The following is a 13,606-nucleotide window of genomic DNA, read 5'->3' on the forward strand; positions in this document are numbered from 1 at the left end:
ACCCAGTGCAGACCGAGAGGGCTGTGATTGGTTTGCTTGGTAGCAACGTATTTCCGGTTCCGTATTTCCAGATTGCGCCATCCTCGCTGTCTTTAAACATCTTCTGTTGCAATGTAGATGTTGCAGTATTAACATACTTTCTTCGACATCCAACAACTCCAACTCCAGCAAGATTCTCTCTCTCTCTGTCGCCATTGTTCACTGTGACCGGAGAAGCCGGAAGCTAAACAAAGAATCAACTAGAGACGACGATAACCATTCAGGAAAGGAACGCAGCCCCCTACTGCTCTGGCGGTGAATTGCACCGCGACGAAATGGAGTGACGGAGAAGTTCGAAGGGTTCACGACAGCGTCATGGCAACGTTCTAGGTACGCCGCAGGACCATAAATCAGGCTTAACGAGTGCAAATGTCATTCACTCTCCAGCACTCCATCTCTCCTTCACTCCCCTTCTGTGGAGAAACTCCACACGCCATAAATGACAGCAAAACACTGTATGAGACTGTTTATTTTTGTCATTTACTGAAGTGACGAGCACTTGTTTCAGCTCAGTGTGAGAACCTCTTGCATTTTGCTGTCGTCTCCGGCACGTGGTGTTTCACCGCAGGCAGCGGAGAGCTGGAGACATCTACACTCAAACTACAGATGCAACAAAACCCTGCAAACAAAAAGTCAATACGAGACCACAACCTCCTGTGTTCTGTGAAATAAAATGACTGGTTTTGTCAGTGTAATCTGGTGGCTTTGACGAGAATAAAGATGGGGAACTGAAGATGTTAGAGATGCACCAATCAAGTTCTTTTTGCCTCGATCCGAGTCATTTAATATTGAGCATCTCCACATTTAAAGTCTGTTCTGTTTTTACCCTCAGAAATCTCTCAGAAGAGTCAGAGGTTGGACCGCTACAAAGAGATCATCCGGAGTCTTCCTCGAGTCAACAGGACCACTCTGGCCGCTCTCATCAGTCACCTGTTCAGGTGAGCTCACACTGACACACCTGCAGCTCTGGTACCAGCAGTGGTGTTGTCAGTAGCAGAGGTAATAATAGCTGCTGTTGTTTTTAAATGATTGTATTTCCTTCCTCTGTGTCAGAGTCCAGAAGTGTGCCGATCTGAACCAGATGTGCACAAAGAACCTGTCGCTGCTGTTCGCTCCCAGTCTGTTCCAGACTGACGGGAAAGGAGAGCACGAGGTGAAGATCGTAGAGGATCTGATAGACAACTACCTGTATGTCTTTGATGTGAGTACAGCTCAGAGAGGACGTTGACTCATTTTCCTTTGTGTTGTAAAAACTGAGCTCAGTGAACTTCTGACCCTGTTTCAGATCGACGAGGAGCATCAGACTCAGATCGAGCTGGAAATCAGCCTCATCACCACCTGGAAGGACACTCAGGTATCCTGTTTCACTAAACACACACACACACACACACACACACAAATACACACGCACACTCTATATAAGAACCCATTATTATTTAATACACAAATATCACAAAATCGGTTCGGTGGACCGACAGCTTTCAGTTACTAAATTTACTTAATTCTGGTCTGAAAAATGTCAGTAATGAGGTCCTAATAAATATAATAAGCTATTAAGTTAGTAAGGTAATCAGTTAATGATTAATAATATGTTAATATTAAGTTGGTAATAAGTTAGTAAGAAAGTGAAGTAGTAAGCTGATAAAAGTTGATAATTATGTTTTTATAATTCACTAAAAAATTGGAAGTAAGTTGATAATAACTTGGTAATAAGTCACTAGTAGGTTAGTAATACACTGTTAATAAGCTGGTGTGTGTGTGTGTGTGTGTGTGTGTAGCTGTCTCAGGCCGGTGATCTGATCATCGAAGTCTATCTGGAGATGAAGATACCAGACTGCTGCATCACTCTCAAGGTGAGTCTGAATATTGATTATCAGTATTGACTAGTCCATACCCATTGGTAGCTTTGTCACCTTCTACCTATGCCAGTCCTCAATGCCTGTGTGCAGTTTCACATAGATTGACCACGTCAGTGAGTAGAAAAACGTGGGACAGACAGAATGACTGACAGACAGAATGACACACTGACAGTTTCCGTGATTATGTACAGCATACCATACCATGACTTAGTGATACCAAAAATTAGAAAAGCAAAAACATTGGTCCACAGGGGGAGCCACAGTGATCGGTTGCATTTTAGCCATTTTGAATCATTTTTCTGTTGTTATAGCGCCACCCAGTTGCCAATTAGAGTTAAATTTCTCCAGTCACCTTGAGGCGTCCTGTTCTACATATCTACCAAGTTTAGTAAAAATCCATATGGCAGTTAGGCCTAGATAAGAAATGAGCTCTCTAGCGCCCCCATTTTGTTTGATGGGGTCAATAATGGAGGGGTCCCCTCAGATTATGTGTGGTCATATGCCTACAAAGTTGCGTGGTGATGGGTGAAACCCTTGAGATGTTATACACCTTTATGTGATGAGCCACGCCCTCCACAATATTCATTGCCTTATAGAAGCTCAGTTTTAGTAAGTTTTCCAACTTTTGCCAAGAGGGAACTTTAGATATTGGTCCCTAGATTATGTTCACCCAGTTTCAGATGCAGATCGCTCAAACTTCCTAGGAAGAGATCCATTTGAAGTGTTTTTCAAAAAATTCAAAATGGCGGAAAATCTATATAAGCGGAAGTTATGGGTTCTTGAGGCAAATGTGTTCCTCATGAGGAGAGGCATCTCTGTGCAAAGTTTCATGTCTCTACGACATACGGGGCATGAGATATGCCCATTCAAAGTTTGCAATTTTAATCGGTTGCTATAGCGCCCCCCTTTGGCCAATTGATGTAATATTGCTTCATTGGCATCCTCCCATGACCCTCTACCACTGTGCCAAATTTCACATGGATTGACCAAGTCAGTGAGGAGAAACACGTAGTAAGATACGTTGCTCATTATAATCCTGACACTGCGGGACGTCTTCAGCCTGTTATAACATGATGTGACCTGCAGGTGTCTCCCACCATGTGTGCTGAGGAGCTGACCAATCAGGTTCTGTTTATGAGGAATGTCCCGGCCGGAGACAAAGACGTGTGGATGACGTTTGAGGCCATCGAGGACGGACAGCTGGGTGAGACAATAATCCTGGGTTTTCAGATTACGACAGTGTTTCACTTCTTACTGGGATACATCGCTATGGTAACACCTTACCTCCTCTGGAGCAGGGTATGTTCGAGATAGTAGATCAAGCACTGCCTGTTGGCCAAAAAAGCACTTTGAGTTGCACTTGCTGTATGAAGTGTCCTATACAAATAAAGTTATTATTGTTACAAGCCCAGTAACGTACACATTCACGTACGCACACACATATTTTTATCCATCTGGCCCCTGATCTGAGTGCAGAGTGTGTGGGATGTGTTACCTGACAGTTGTTGTTCTTTGTGTGTCAGAGCGTCCGTTACATCCCAAAGAGAAAGTTCTGGAGCAGGCTCTGCAGTGGTGCAAGATGGCCGACCCGAGCTCGGCCTACCTGGTGGTGAAGAGAGTTCCTAAAGGAGAAGGCATCAACATCCTCACCTGTAGGTCCAACACACAACACACTGAACACAGAGAGAGCTGACAGTGTTAAAAAATGTGTCTGTCTGTCTGTCTGTCTGTCTGTCTGTTCAGCCTATAAGAGTGAGATCATGAAGGTTGGTCTGCTGAAGTGTCGTGAGGAACCTCCGAAGCTCCTGCAGGGGAACAAATTCCAGGAGCGAACGTTCCAGATCATAAACCACAAACTGCTGCTGCTCAAAGACAAGAAGGTAACACTCAGTGACAACTGGTTTTTCTCTGACAACCAATAAGCACTTCCAGTGTCCTGACTGGTCTGTGTCTTTGTTCAGAGCATCAAACCAGAGAAGGAGTGGTCTCTGAAGTCCATGAAGATCTACATCGGCATCCGCAGGAAACTGAAAGCTCCGAGCAGGTAACATGACGCTGAGCTCGACACCAAACGCTCAGCTCACACACAAAGACATGCTCTGTTCTACAGATACGGTATTAATGCTATTATTATTATTATTATTACTATGATTATCATGAAATGTCTGTGGAGGGGTTCTCAGGGGTCAAAGGTCAGCAGCGATGTCAATAAAATCATCTGTGTCTTAAAGTGAATATTTATATTATCTGCAGGTGGGGATTCACAGTGATGTCCGACAAACACCAGCTGTAAGTATCAATGTTCTTATTGACTGACTGAAGTACTTATTTACTTAAGTAAAAAGAAATATTCTGTTACAAATAAAAGTACTGCATAAATGTTACTCAAGTAAAAGGGTGTCGGACTCAGCCAGGGTTGTCCCATGTCGCCGATTCTGTTTGTGATCTTCATGGACAGGATCTCAAGGCACAGCCGGGGGGAGGAAGGGGTCCGGTTTGGGGACTTCAGAATTGCACGTCTGCTTTTTGCAGATGATGTGGTTCTGTTGGCTTCATCACACCGTGACCTCCAGCATGCACTGCAGTGGTGTGCAGCCGAGTGTGAAGTGGTCAGGATGAGAGTCCTCCAAATCTGAGGTCATGGTTCTCTGCTGGAAAATGGTGGATTAGGTCCTCTGGATTGGGAGAGAGTTACTGCTGCAAGCGAGGGAGTTCAAGTATCTCAGGGTCTTGTTCTCGAGTGAGGGTAGAATGTGAGCGTGAGATGGATCGGTGGTTTGGTGCAGCTTGTCGTGGTGAAGAGGGAGCTGAGCCGGAAGGCAAAGCTTTTGATTTATTGGTCCATCTATGTCCCAACCCTCACCTATGGTCATGAGCTCTGGGTAGTGACCGAAAGAATAAGATCACAGATACAAGCAGCCAAAATGAATTTCCTCAGAATGGTGTCTGGGCTCAGCCGAGAGATAGGGGGAGGAGCTCAGACATCTGGAGGGAGCTCGAAGGAGAGCCGCTGCTCCTTCGCGTCAAGCTGGGGTCAGCTGAGATGATTCAGGCATCTGATCAGGATCCTGAGGTGTTTCGGGCACGTCCCACTGGTAGGAGGCCCCGGGGCAGACCCAGAACACACTGGAGGGATTATATATCTCAACTGGTCTGGGAACACCTTGAGGTCCCCCAGGAGGAGCTGGAAAGCTCTGGGGAGAGGGACGTCTGGGGTGCTTTGCTTGGGCTGCTGCCCCTGCGACCCGGCCCTGGATAAGCGGATAAAAATAGATGGATGAACAAAAGTTTTAGAAGTTGTAGTGAAGTACAAGTATTAAGTAGCATAAAATGAAAACACTCAAGTAAATTAACTTCAGTATTCTGCTAAGTGTAGTTAGTTACTTTTACCACAGCTTTTTTCTGAATGACTTCTGGTTTAAAACAGAAACTGGTGCAGACAGGACTCAACTGCAATCACTGATTTATTTACACTGTGTGCACAATTATTAGGCAAGTGAGTATTTTGACCATATCATCATTTTTGTGCATATTCTCCAACTCCAAGCTGTATAAACTTGAATGCTTATTGGATTTAAGCATATCAGGTGATGTGTATTTGTCTAACGAGGGAGGGTGTGACCTAAGGAGATCAACAGCCTATATCAAGGTGTGCATAATTATTAGGCAGCTTCTCTTCCTCAGGCAAAATGGGCCAAAAAAGAGATTTAACTGACTCTGAAAGGACAAAAATTGTAAAAAGTCTTTCAGAGGGATGCAGTACTCTTGAAATTGCCAAGATATTGGGGCGTGATCACAGAACCATCAAACAAATAGTCAACAGTGTCGCAAGAAACGTGTTGAGAAAAAAAGACGCAAATTAACTGCAAAAGATTTGAGAAGAATCAAACATAAAGCTACCAGGAACCCATTATCCTCCAGTGCTGTGATATTCCAGAACTGCAACCTACCTGGAGTGCCCAGAAGTACAAGGTGTTCAGTGCTCAGAGACATGGCCAAGGTAAGGAAGGCTGAAACCCGACCACCACTGAACAAGACACATAAGTTGAAACGTCAAGGCTGGGCCAAGAAATACCTGAAGACAGATTTTTCAAAGGTTTTATGGACTGATGAGATGAGAGTGACTCTTGACGGACCAGATGGATGGGCCCGTGGCTGGATCAGTAATGGGCACAGAGCTCCACTTCGACTCAGACGCCAGCAAGGTGGAGGTGGGGTACTGGTATGGGCTGGTATTATTAAAGATGAGCTAGTTGGACCTTTTCGGGTTCAAGATGGACTCAAAATGAACTCCCAAACCTACTGCCAGTTTTTAGAAGACACTTTCTTCAAGCAGTGGTACAGGAAAAAGTCTGCATCTTTCAAGAGGACCATGATTTTTATGCAGGACAATGCTCTATCGCATGCGTCGAAGTACTCCACTGTGTGGCTCGCCAGCAAAGGCCTTAAAGATGAAAAAATAATGACATGGCCCCCTTCCTCACCTGACCTAAACCCTATTGAGAACTTGTGGGCCCTTCTTAAACGGGAGATTTACAGGGAAGGAAAACAGTACACCTCTCTGAACAGTGTCTGGGAGGCTGTGGTTGTTGCTGCACAAAAAGTTGATCGTCAACAGATCAAGAAACTGACAGACTCCATGAATGGAAGGCTTATGACCATTATTGAAAAGAAGGGTGGCTATATTGGTCACTGAATTTTTTTTTTGAAATGTCAGAAATGTATGTTTGTAGATTTTGAGTTGTTTGTTTATTATTCTCACTTTAATAGATGAAAATAAACAAGTGAGATGTGAAAATTTTCATTTTTCATTTAGTTGCATAATAATTCTGCACACTAATAGTTGTCCAATAATTGTGCACACATGGATTTTCTCCTAAGAAAGCCAAAACCTCACTTTTACTTTCTTAAATATTCAAGTTTGAGGTTTATTAACATTTTGGATTGACCAAGAGCACTGTAGTTGTTCAATAATAAAATTAATCCTCATAAATACAACTTGCCTAATAATTGTGCACACAGTGTAGTTTGACAATTTATAATTGAAATAGTTTGCCTGTAAAGTCCCTGATTCCTGAGTTTAACAGTTGAAGTTACATTTAGTTTTGATGATTAATATAAATGTTTATAAAGTCAGGATGATCTTATAACGGGAACAGACTCACTGTATTTATCCCAGAACACTTTAGAGTTTGTATTTATGTTGGTTTTATAACATTAAGATGTAATCCAGCTTCATAGTAGATTTAACCTCAGTGTATATTTGTTTCTCTTAGGTATCTGTGCTGCAGCTCTGAGGCTGAACTGTGGGACTGGATCACCAGCTTCCTCAAAGCTCAGGTCAGACCGACTCTCCTGCTGCTGTTTCAGTCTGTTTCCATGACGCTGAGGAACTGATTCAGGATCAGATTCAGACAGAAGGAGGTTGGAGCAGTTTGTCCGTCAGGGGACTGAAGCTGCTCTGAATCTGATCCTCGTCCCAGCAGATGTGTCTGAAAGGAGACTTCTAACAAGAACTACAATGCTTTAAACTCCCAGAGTCCTCGGCTCTCTGCAGGACGTCTCCTCCTGCTGACATTTTGTCTTTGGTTTATCTTTCAGAATGATGACCCGGGTCCTCCAGTCCTGAGGCGTCACTCCTCCGCAGATATCTCCAAGCAGAAGTTCGGCACAATGCCGCTCGTGCCCATCAGAGGAGACGAGAGCAACAACAGCATGCTGGCGGCCAATCAGAAGCTGGTCAGACGACGTTCTTAACATCTTTAACTGTAGTTGGATAAACTAGTTTAGAATACTTTGACTGTATTTTGAGTCCGTTCAACTGAAAATGTGTCACAGAAAAGAAACACAAAACAAACTGTCACCAGGACGCTGCTCTGCTCTGATAGGAAGTCTGGCAGAGGTGGTCACAAAAATATATTGCTGAACTTCTGTCTGAAAACAGTGTGCACTTTGGGGACAGTAACATTTTTTTTAAATCTTGAATAATACAAAATACTTTTCAATAATCTGAAGAAGTTATTTTTTTTTAAAAAAGTGTAAGTTAAATAAATAAATGAATAAATATATAATAGCCAGGAGGATGTGATCGCTTTGTGTGTTTATAATGTGAACCAGCTCTGGAGTTTCTTCTTCTGTGGTGTCATGATGCTGACGGAGCTTTTGTTTCTAGAAAATCCTTTTTAAAATTAGTGAAATTGTGCTTCAGATTTTAGGCTGAGTTTGTTTGCAGGGTTCTTCGCTGGTATGCTGATACTGAATAATGTTTCATTTTATTTAAATATCTTAACTTAGTGCTGTGAAAAAATGACTGAGACTAGTTCACTGTTCGTTAAGTATTAAAAATATATTTCCACTAAAAGTTAAGAATCAGCTCTTTTTCTCTTTGGAGAAAGACTCATAAAATTATTCATCAGACTTTTTATTTTCTTCTCTCTGCAGAGAAAGTTACACGACAGAAGGACGCTCTCCATGTACTTTGTGAGTATTTAATATTTTTTATTTCTTATGTTTTGTGTTTATTTTTTGCACTACTACTACTTTTAATTTGTATTTTATTCTTTTAATTTTTAAGTATTTTAGATTTTCATTTTGTGCTTTCTGAGTGTTTTATACTTTAGACTTTTATTTTGTGATTATTTTACACTTTTAATTTCTACTTTGTGAATATTTTTTATTTTCATTTTATACTTTGTGAGTATTTTATTCTTTGTACTTTGTACTTTTTAAGTATTTTTTTTAATTTAGTACTTTGTTTATTTTATACTTTCATTTTGTTCTTAATGAGTAATTTATATTTTGTACTTTGTGAGTATTTTTTTACTTTTATTTTGTAATTTATGAGTATTTTTTTACTTTTATTTTGTACGTGATGAGTATTTTTCATTTTTATTTTGTACTTTGTGACTTTTTTTTTTATTTATTTTGTACTTAGAGTATTTTTTATTTTTATTTTGTACTTTGAGTATTTTTTTACTTTTATTTTGTAGTTGATGAGTATTTTTCATTTTTATTTTGTACTTTGTGACTATTTTTTTAATTTATTTTGTACTTAGAGTATTTTTTTATTTTTATTTTGTACTTTGAGTATTTTTTATTTTGTACTTTGTGTGTATTTGTTTTTAATTTATTTTGTACTTAGAGTATTTTTTATTTTTATTTTGTACATTGTGAGAATTTAATATTTTGATTTTGTACTTTTAGTATTTTATTCTGGAGGAAAATGAGGTGATGCATCATCGATATACAATCCAGTATATATATTTATATATCTGTTTATCTGCAGCCCATGAAGGTGCAGCAGGACTCATTCGAGGAGCGTTCGGAGTCTCCTGACCTCCCTGAGCCGCTCTACGAGGAGGTCGGGGACTTTGGCCTGCAGGTCCTTAAATCTCTGGAGACCAGCTTCCTGTCCAGCAGCGCTGCCGAGACCCAGGAAGTCCCAGACCTCCCGCCGCTCAGACTAATTCCCGTGGAAGCCGGGCACTCGGACCACATAATCATCCCCGACTCGGGGTGTTCCGGTGCCGGTTCTGTGGACAGTCTGGAGCAGAGCGGAGGCAGCAGCGGAGGAGGTGATGGAGAAGACTTGAACATCCCTCAGCAGCCTGCAGTGAGGAAGAGGCAGCAGCTGCAGGGAGTCTGTACTCCATCACAGGAGCTGCTGCTGCAGGAGCTGTCGTCTGCTTTCACCAAGAAGACCAAGGAGGAGGAGGAGGAGGAGGAGGGGGAGAAGGAGGAAGAGGAGGAGGAGAGGCCGTATGATGTCTGAGAGGAAATAAGGTTTTATCACAGCTCAGTGAAATCTATCAAAGTTTCCACAGAGTCTGGTGAAGTCAGGAAGGAATCAGTTTCATTTCTATAACCCTGAATCGCACATTTGTCCCAGAGCTCCTCGCAGCATGTGACCCCCACGATCATTCTGCCCTTTACAGAAACTTTCAGTGGAATAAAAGCAGCCAGTAGGACTTTTATAATACCAGCAAAGACACTGAGAAGGACTCATTTAACCCTGTAATATTTGATCAGTCCCCTCAGATTAATGAATCATGCCTTGGAATTACCCTGATGATTCTGCTGGCACTGCAGCTCCCAGATCTCCTCCTGATGAACTGGTTTAAAAAGATAAGAAAGACGATTCGGGAGAGCTCGGAGCTCTGATGGAGATGTTCACAAAGACACCTCCAACTTGCTGCTGTTGGTGCCTTGCTCCGCCTCCAGTGAGGAACCAAACCGTCAGCTCTGAGAGACACAGAGCTGAAAACTTTCACACAGTCTGATGGTTTCTGATGGAACGTAGGAAGTCAAAACTCAGAGACGGAGGAGCAGTGGACACTGTGATTGGCTGAAGGGTCACTTGACTCACAGTCAGAGTGACAGAACGAGTGAAGTGAAGTAGATGGGAGGAGGAGCAGGTCGTAGACTGAGGTCAGAAGAGTAGAATTAAAAAGATACTGTAAGAACAGCTGAAGCTATTATTTTATATTATATATTATTAAATTACATATCTGTGTAATCTTTTAATGCCAAATAACAAGCTCATCGTTGTCTGTCGTCTGGATTATAGCACAAACTGTATACAGTCTGTATATATTTAAAGGAGCGTTCCGTAGATTTATCATCACACCTGTGACTGAAAAAAGGATCTAAATCGATGCAGCACACATTCTCCTTCCTTCTTAAAGCCTACATTACCCACAGTGCACCTCTCCCTCTGACAGCTGTGTGGGCGATTGTCGTGTGTTATGTCAGTAGCAGCTTATGTAGCCTGAGGCCTCTGACCTGCAGCAGAGATGAGCAGCGGGCTGCAGAGGTCTGGTAAGCTTACTTCTGTTTTTTACTCCACAATCTGATGAGACTTCACACACCTCCCTCTGGACACTCAAAAGGCTTTATACTATGTGTAACACATGCAGTAGATCAGTGGTTCCCAACTGGTGCAGCCACGGGGTCCAGATATCTGCTTAGTCATTGAAGGTCCACACAGTTTAATATATTCAGCGTCATACTTGCATTTGGCCATGTCATCCAGTTAGTTTGCCGTCTCTGTCAAGTAGCTGAAGCTGAAGTTAAAACAGATGAAATAGAAGTTGGGAACCACTGCAGTAGAACGCCTCAACACCTGGAGAGGGAAGGAGAAAATGGCTTCCAGTATTTGATTGATTTGATGCTTAAAAACACAGAACAGACAACAAACACCTGAGTTTGTTAAAAGAATACATCACCTGCAAAATGATGATTTGTCTGTCAGTTGCTGACGCTGTGTTTCGTCAAATTCGTTCTTGCGACGCCTCAACAGTGAACGGAGAATCTGAAAAAGCAGAACAATTGTCGTAAACTGCAGTAAACGAGGATTATGTTTAACAGCAGCAAAAAATCTGCTAATAAACTCTGGCTTAACTTGTGCAGTATCATCCAAGTCTCATGTATCCAGTCGTGTGCTCAGTGCTTCCCAGACACATGCATTTTTCCTAAAATCAGGCACGTGCACAGATGCACCTGCACTTTTGCCCTTCTTGCAAGACATGTTTTTCTGTTTCTTTTTATGATTTTATATTTTAGCTTTTAAGTTTAGCCCATGGCGTCAGTTTCAAATTAAAAGTGTGTTGTTTGCTCGACAACTGCCTTTGAGTCGAGCTCCTGCCTCCACATTTTCTCTTGTGGCAGGTGCATGCAAGTCGAGTGAACGGCAGCATCACGTCTTTATGGACAGCCAGATAACGATAGTGTTTGCCCTAAGCGTCAGCGCTGTTTGTCACTGATATAAATTAAACCACTATAAAGACATCTCAATACAGTCAGTCTAACATGGGCAATAACCCAGAGACAGACGCTGAAAATCTTCCCCACTTTAACTGATCTTTTTAAACCAAAATCATTTTGAAATCAAGTTTATGTTCCCCACGTCGCAGCTCTGATAAATGATTTAAACAAAAATGACCTGCAGTTTGGGGCTGTGCTGCGTAAAGAGTGCAGAGGAGCAGAGGAGGTGCGTGGGGTGTATGCATCTGTTTTCTGGGAGTGTTTAGGAAAATTAAAATCCTATTTAGAAGATCATTATAACAATTAGAGCAAGACTATTAAAAAGCAAAGGAGGGGAAGAGAATGAGGAAAGAAGAAGAACAAATTGAGGAGAGAAAAGGAAAGGATTCAAGAATAGAGAGGAGAGAAGAGGAGAATGCACGTAGCCTGATTGTTGTGACTGAAAATAGGCAATGCAGATGGAGAAGTGGAAGCCTGATTGTAGAAATTGTTGAATATTTTTTGGCACGTACCATTTTTGACTTTCGTCTGTACGTACATTTTGAGTATGGATCCTACACATTGTTCTATAAAGAGACCCCTGGTGTCTGGGCTACTGGGCAATGCCTGAGACTGTTAAATGACACTTTGATTATAGTGCATGAGTTGTGTGAGGGTTTGTAAACCAATGTTTTCATATAATTTTGCTGTTGTTTGCTGTGCTACATTACAGAGAAATACAAAACCGTACTAATGAACCTTCATTAATATAGGCCTATATTTTATCTCCAAGTGCACGTCACACACTGAGCGAGCCGCCTGTTAATGACGCTGTGGGCTAATGGGCATGTAGCTACTTCCATGTTTCAGATGATACGTCATGTTTGTAGTCGACCAATGAAGATGAGTTTACATATCACCTTGGGTTCGTCCTTCACCTTCTCAAAATGATCCCACACTTTGGATTTCCTGCCCGACATGTTATTAACTAGCCTGTGGAATAACCGCAGGTACCAGCCCTGGAGATTAACCTGACTCCTGTCTGACTGCTGAGCGTGGACACTTCTTGTGTCTGTCCTTTCAAAGTAAAGTCCCACATGGTCCAGTCATATAGGCTTGGATTTATTTTGACAAGGAGCAGCTCCTGATAGAGTTTCATGGTTGTTTTGCGACTAAGCGAACAATGAAATCTTGCCGCCTAATGACCTTTCTGGTCGACTGTTAGGGTGCAGCTCTGTGACGAATGTTCACCTTTTTTGGATTCTTCGTTCACCGTAGAGACAGGAGATAAAAAACAATTTTTCTTCATGAGTTCAAGGTAACGTGGTGAGTAATCGACATACAAACGCCCATTTTGGGATTTTAAGTATTCCTTTAAACCTTTACCTACAGTGAGTGATGATGACATGGGCGTCGTCATGTAAAATCCTCAGTTCTGATCCCGTCAGAACAAAACTATCAATCATCAAAATATTCTGTAGACAAACTGTACTGTAAAGTGTAAACATACATCTTTATAATATGTTCAGATACTTTCTTATCAATAATTTGTACATTTCATGAGCTACATGTGCAGTCAAACTGCTGATGTAAGTGTGGATGAACAAACTGGTTCCACTGGTTTTATTGGTGACACACTGTAAAGACTAGTTGTACATATGTAGTGTTGGTGGTCGTCTGTATCGTAACACTGGTGGAGTTTATTTAACCAAACAGTGTAGATTTATTCATGACATCACTGGATTTTATCACCTGAATTATATTTCAGCCTCTTTATATGTTAACTTATTTTATAAAACCATAGATGTTTTTAAACTGTGATTGAAACACCCCCCCCCCCCCCCCCGACAGGCTGTGATGCTCTGAGTGAACAGCAGGTGGCAGCAGATGCTCATGTTTCAACAGGTGAGGTTTGACTGCAGCTGAGCGTCTGTAAGTCTGTTCCTCCGACACGTCTGACAGTGAAG

The 13,606-nt window shown here is 41.9% G+C and overlaps 1 protein-coding gene across 1 annotated transcript in view; it reads left to right on the top strand.

The window, feature by feature from the left end:
* arap3 (ArfGAP with RhoGAP domain, ankyrin repeat and PH domain 3) overlaps positions 1-10,609 on the top strand; it is a 51,099-nt gene extending 40,490 nt beyond the window's left edge. The window contains exons 23-35 of the mRNA XM_033633467.2: positions 872-977; positions 1,093-1,240; positions 1,325-1,393; positions 1,818-1,892; positions 2,985-3,102; positions 3,422-3,550; positions 3,642-3,778; positions 3,860-3,942; positions 4,152-4,187; positions 7,175-7,238; positions 7,500-7,637; positions 8,340-8,378; positions 9,184-10,609. Of these exons, the coding sequence (XP_033489358.2) occupies positions 872-977; positions 1,093-1,240; positions 1,325-1,393; positions 1,818-1,892; positions 2,985-3,102; positions 3,422-3,550; positions 3,642-3,778; positions 3,860-3,942; positions 4,152-4,187; positions 7,175-7,238; positions 7,500-7,637; positions 8,340-8,378; positions 9,184-9,669 (1,628 nt within the window). The 3' untranslated portion in view covers positions 9,670-10,609. The remainder of the gene's footprint in view (positions 1-871; positions 978-1,092; positions 1,241-1,324; positions 1,394-1,817; positions 1,893-2,984; positions 3,103-3,421; positions 3,551-3,641; positions 3,779-3,859; positions 3,943-4,151; positions 4,188-7,174; positions 7,239-7,499; positions 7,638-8,339; positions 8,379-9,183) is intronic.
* Positions 10,610-13,606: the final 2,997 nt, after the last annotated feature.

Source organism: Epinephelus lanceolatus, chromosome 7 (assembly GCF_041903045.1).
Source record: "Epinephelus lanceolatus isolate andai-2023 chromosome 7, ASM4190304v1, whole genome shotgun sequence".
Taxonomy (NCBI): domain Eukaryota; kingdom Metazoa; phylum Chordata; class Actinopteri; order Perciformes; family Serranidae; genus Epinephelus; species Epinephelus lanceolatus.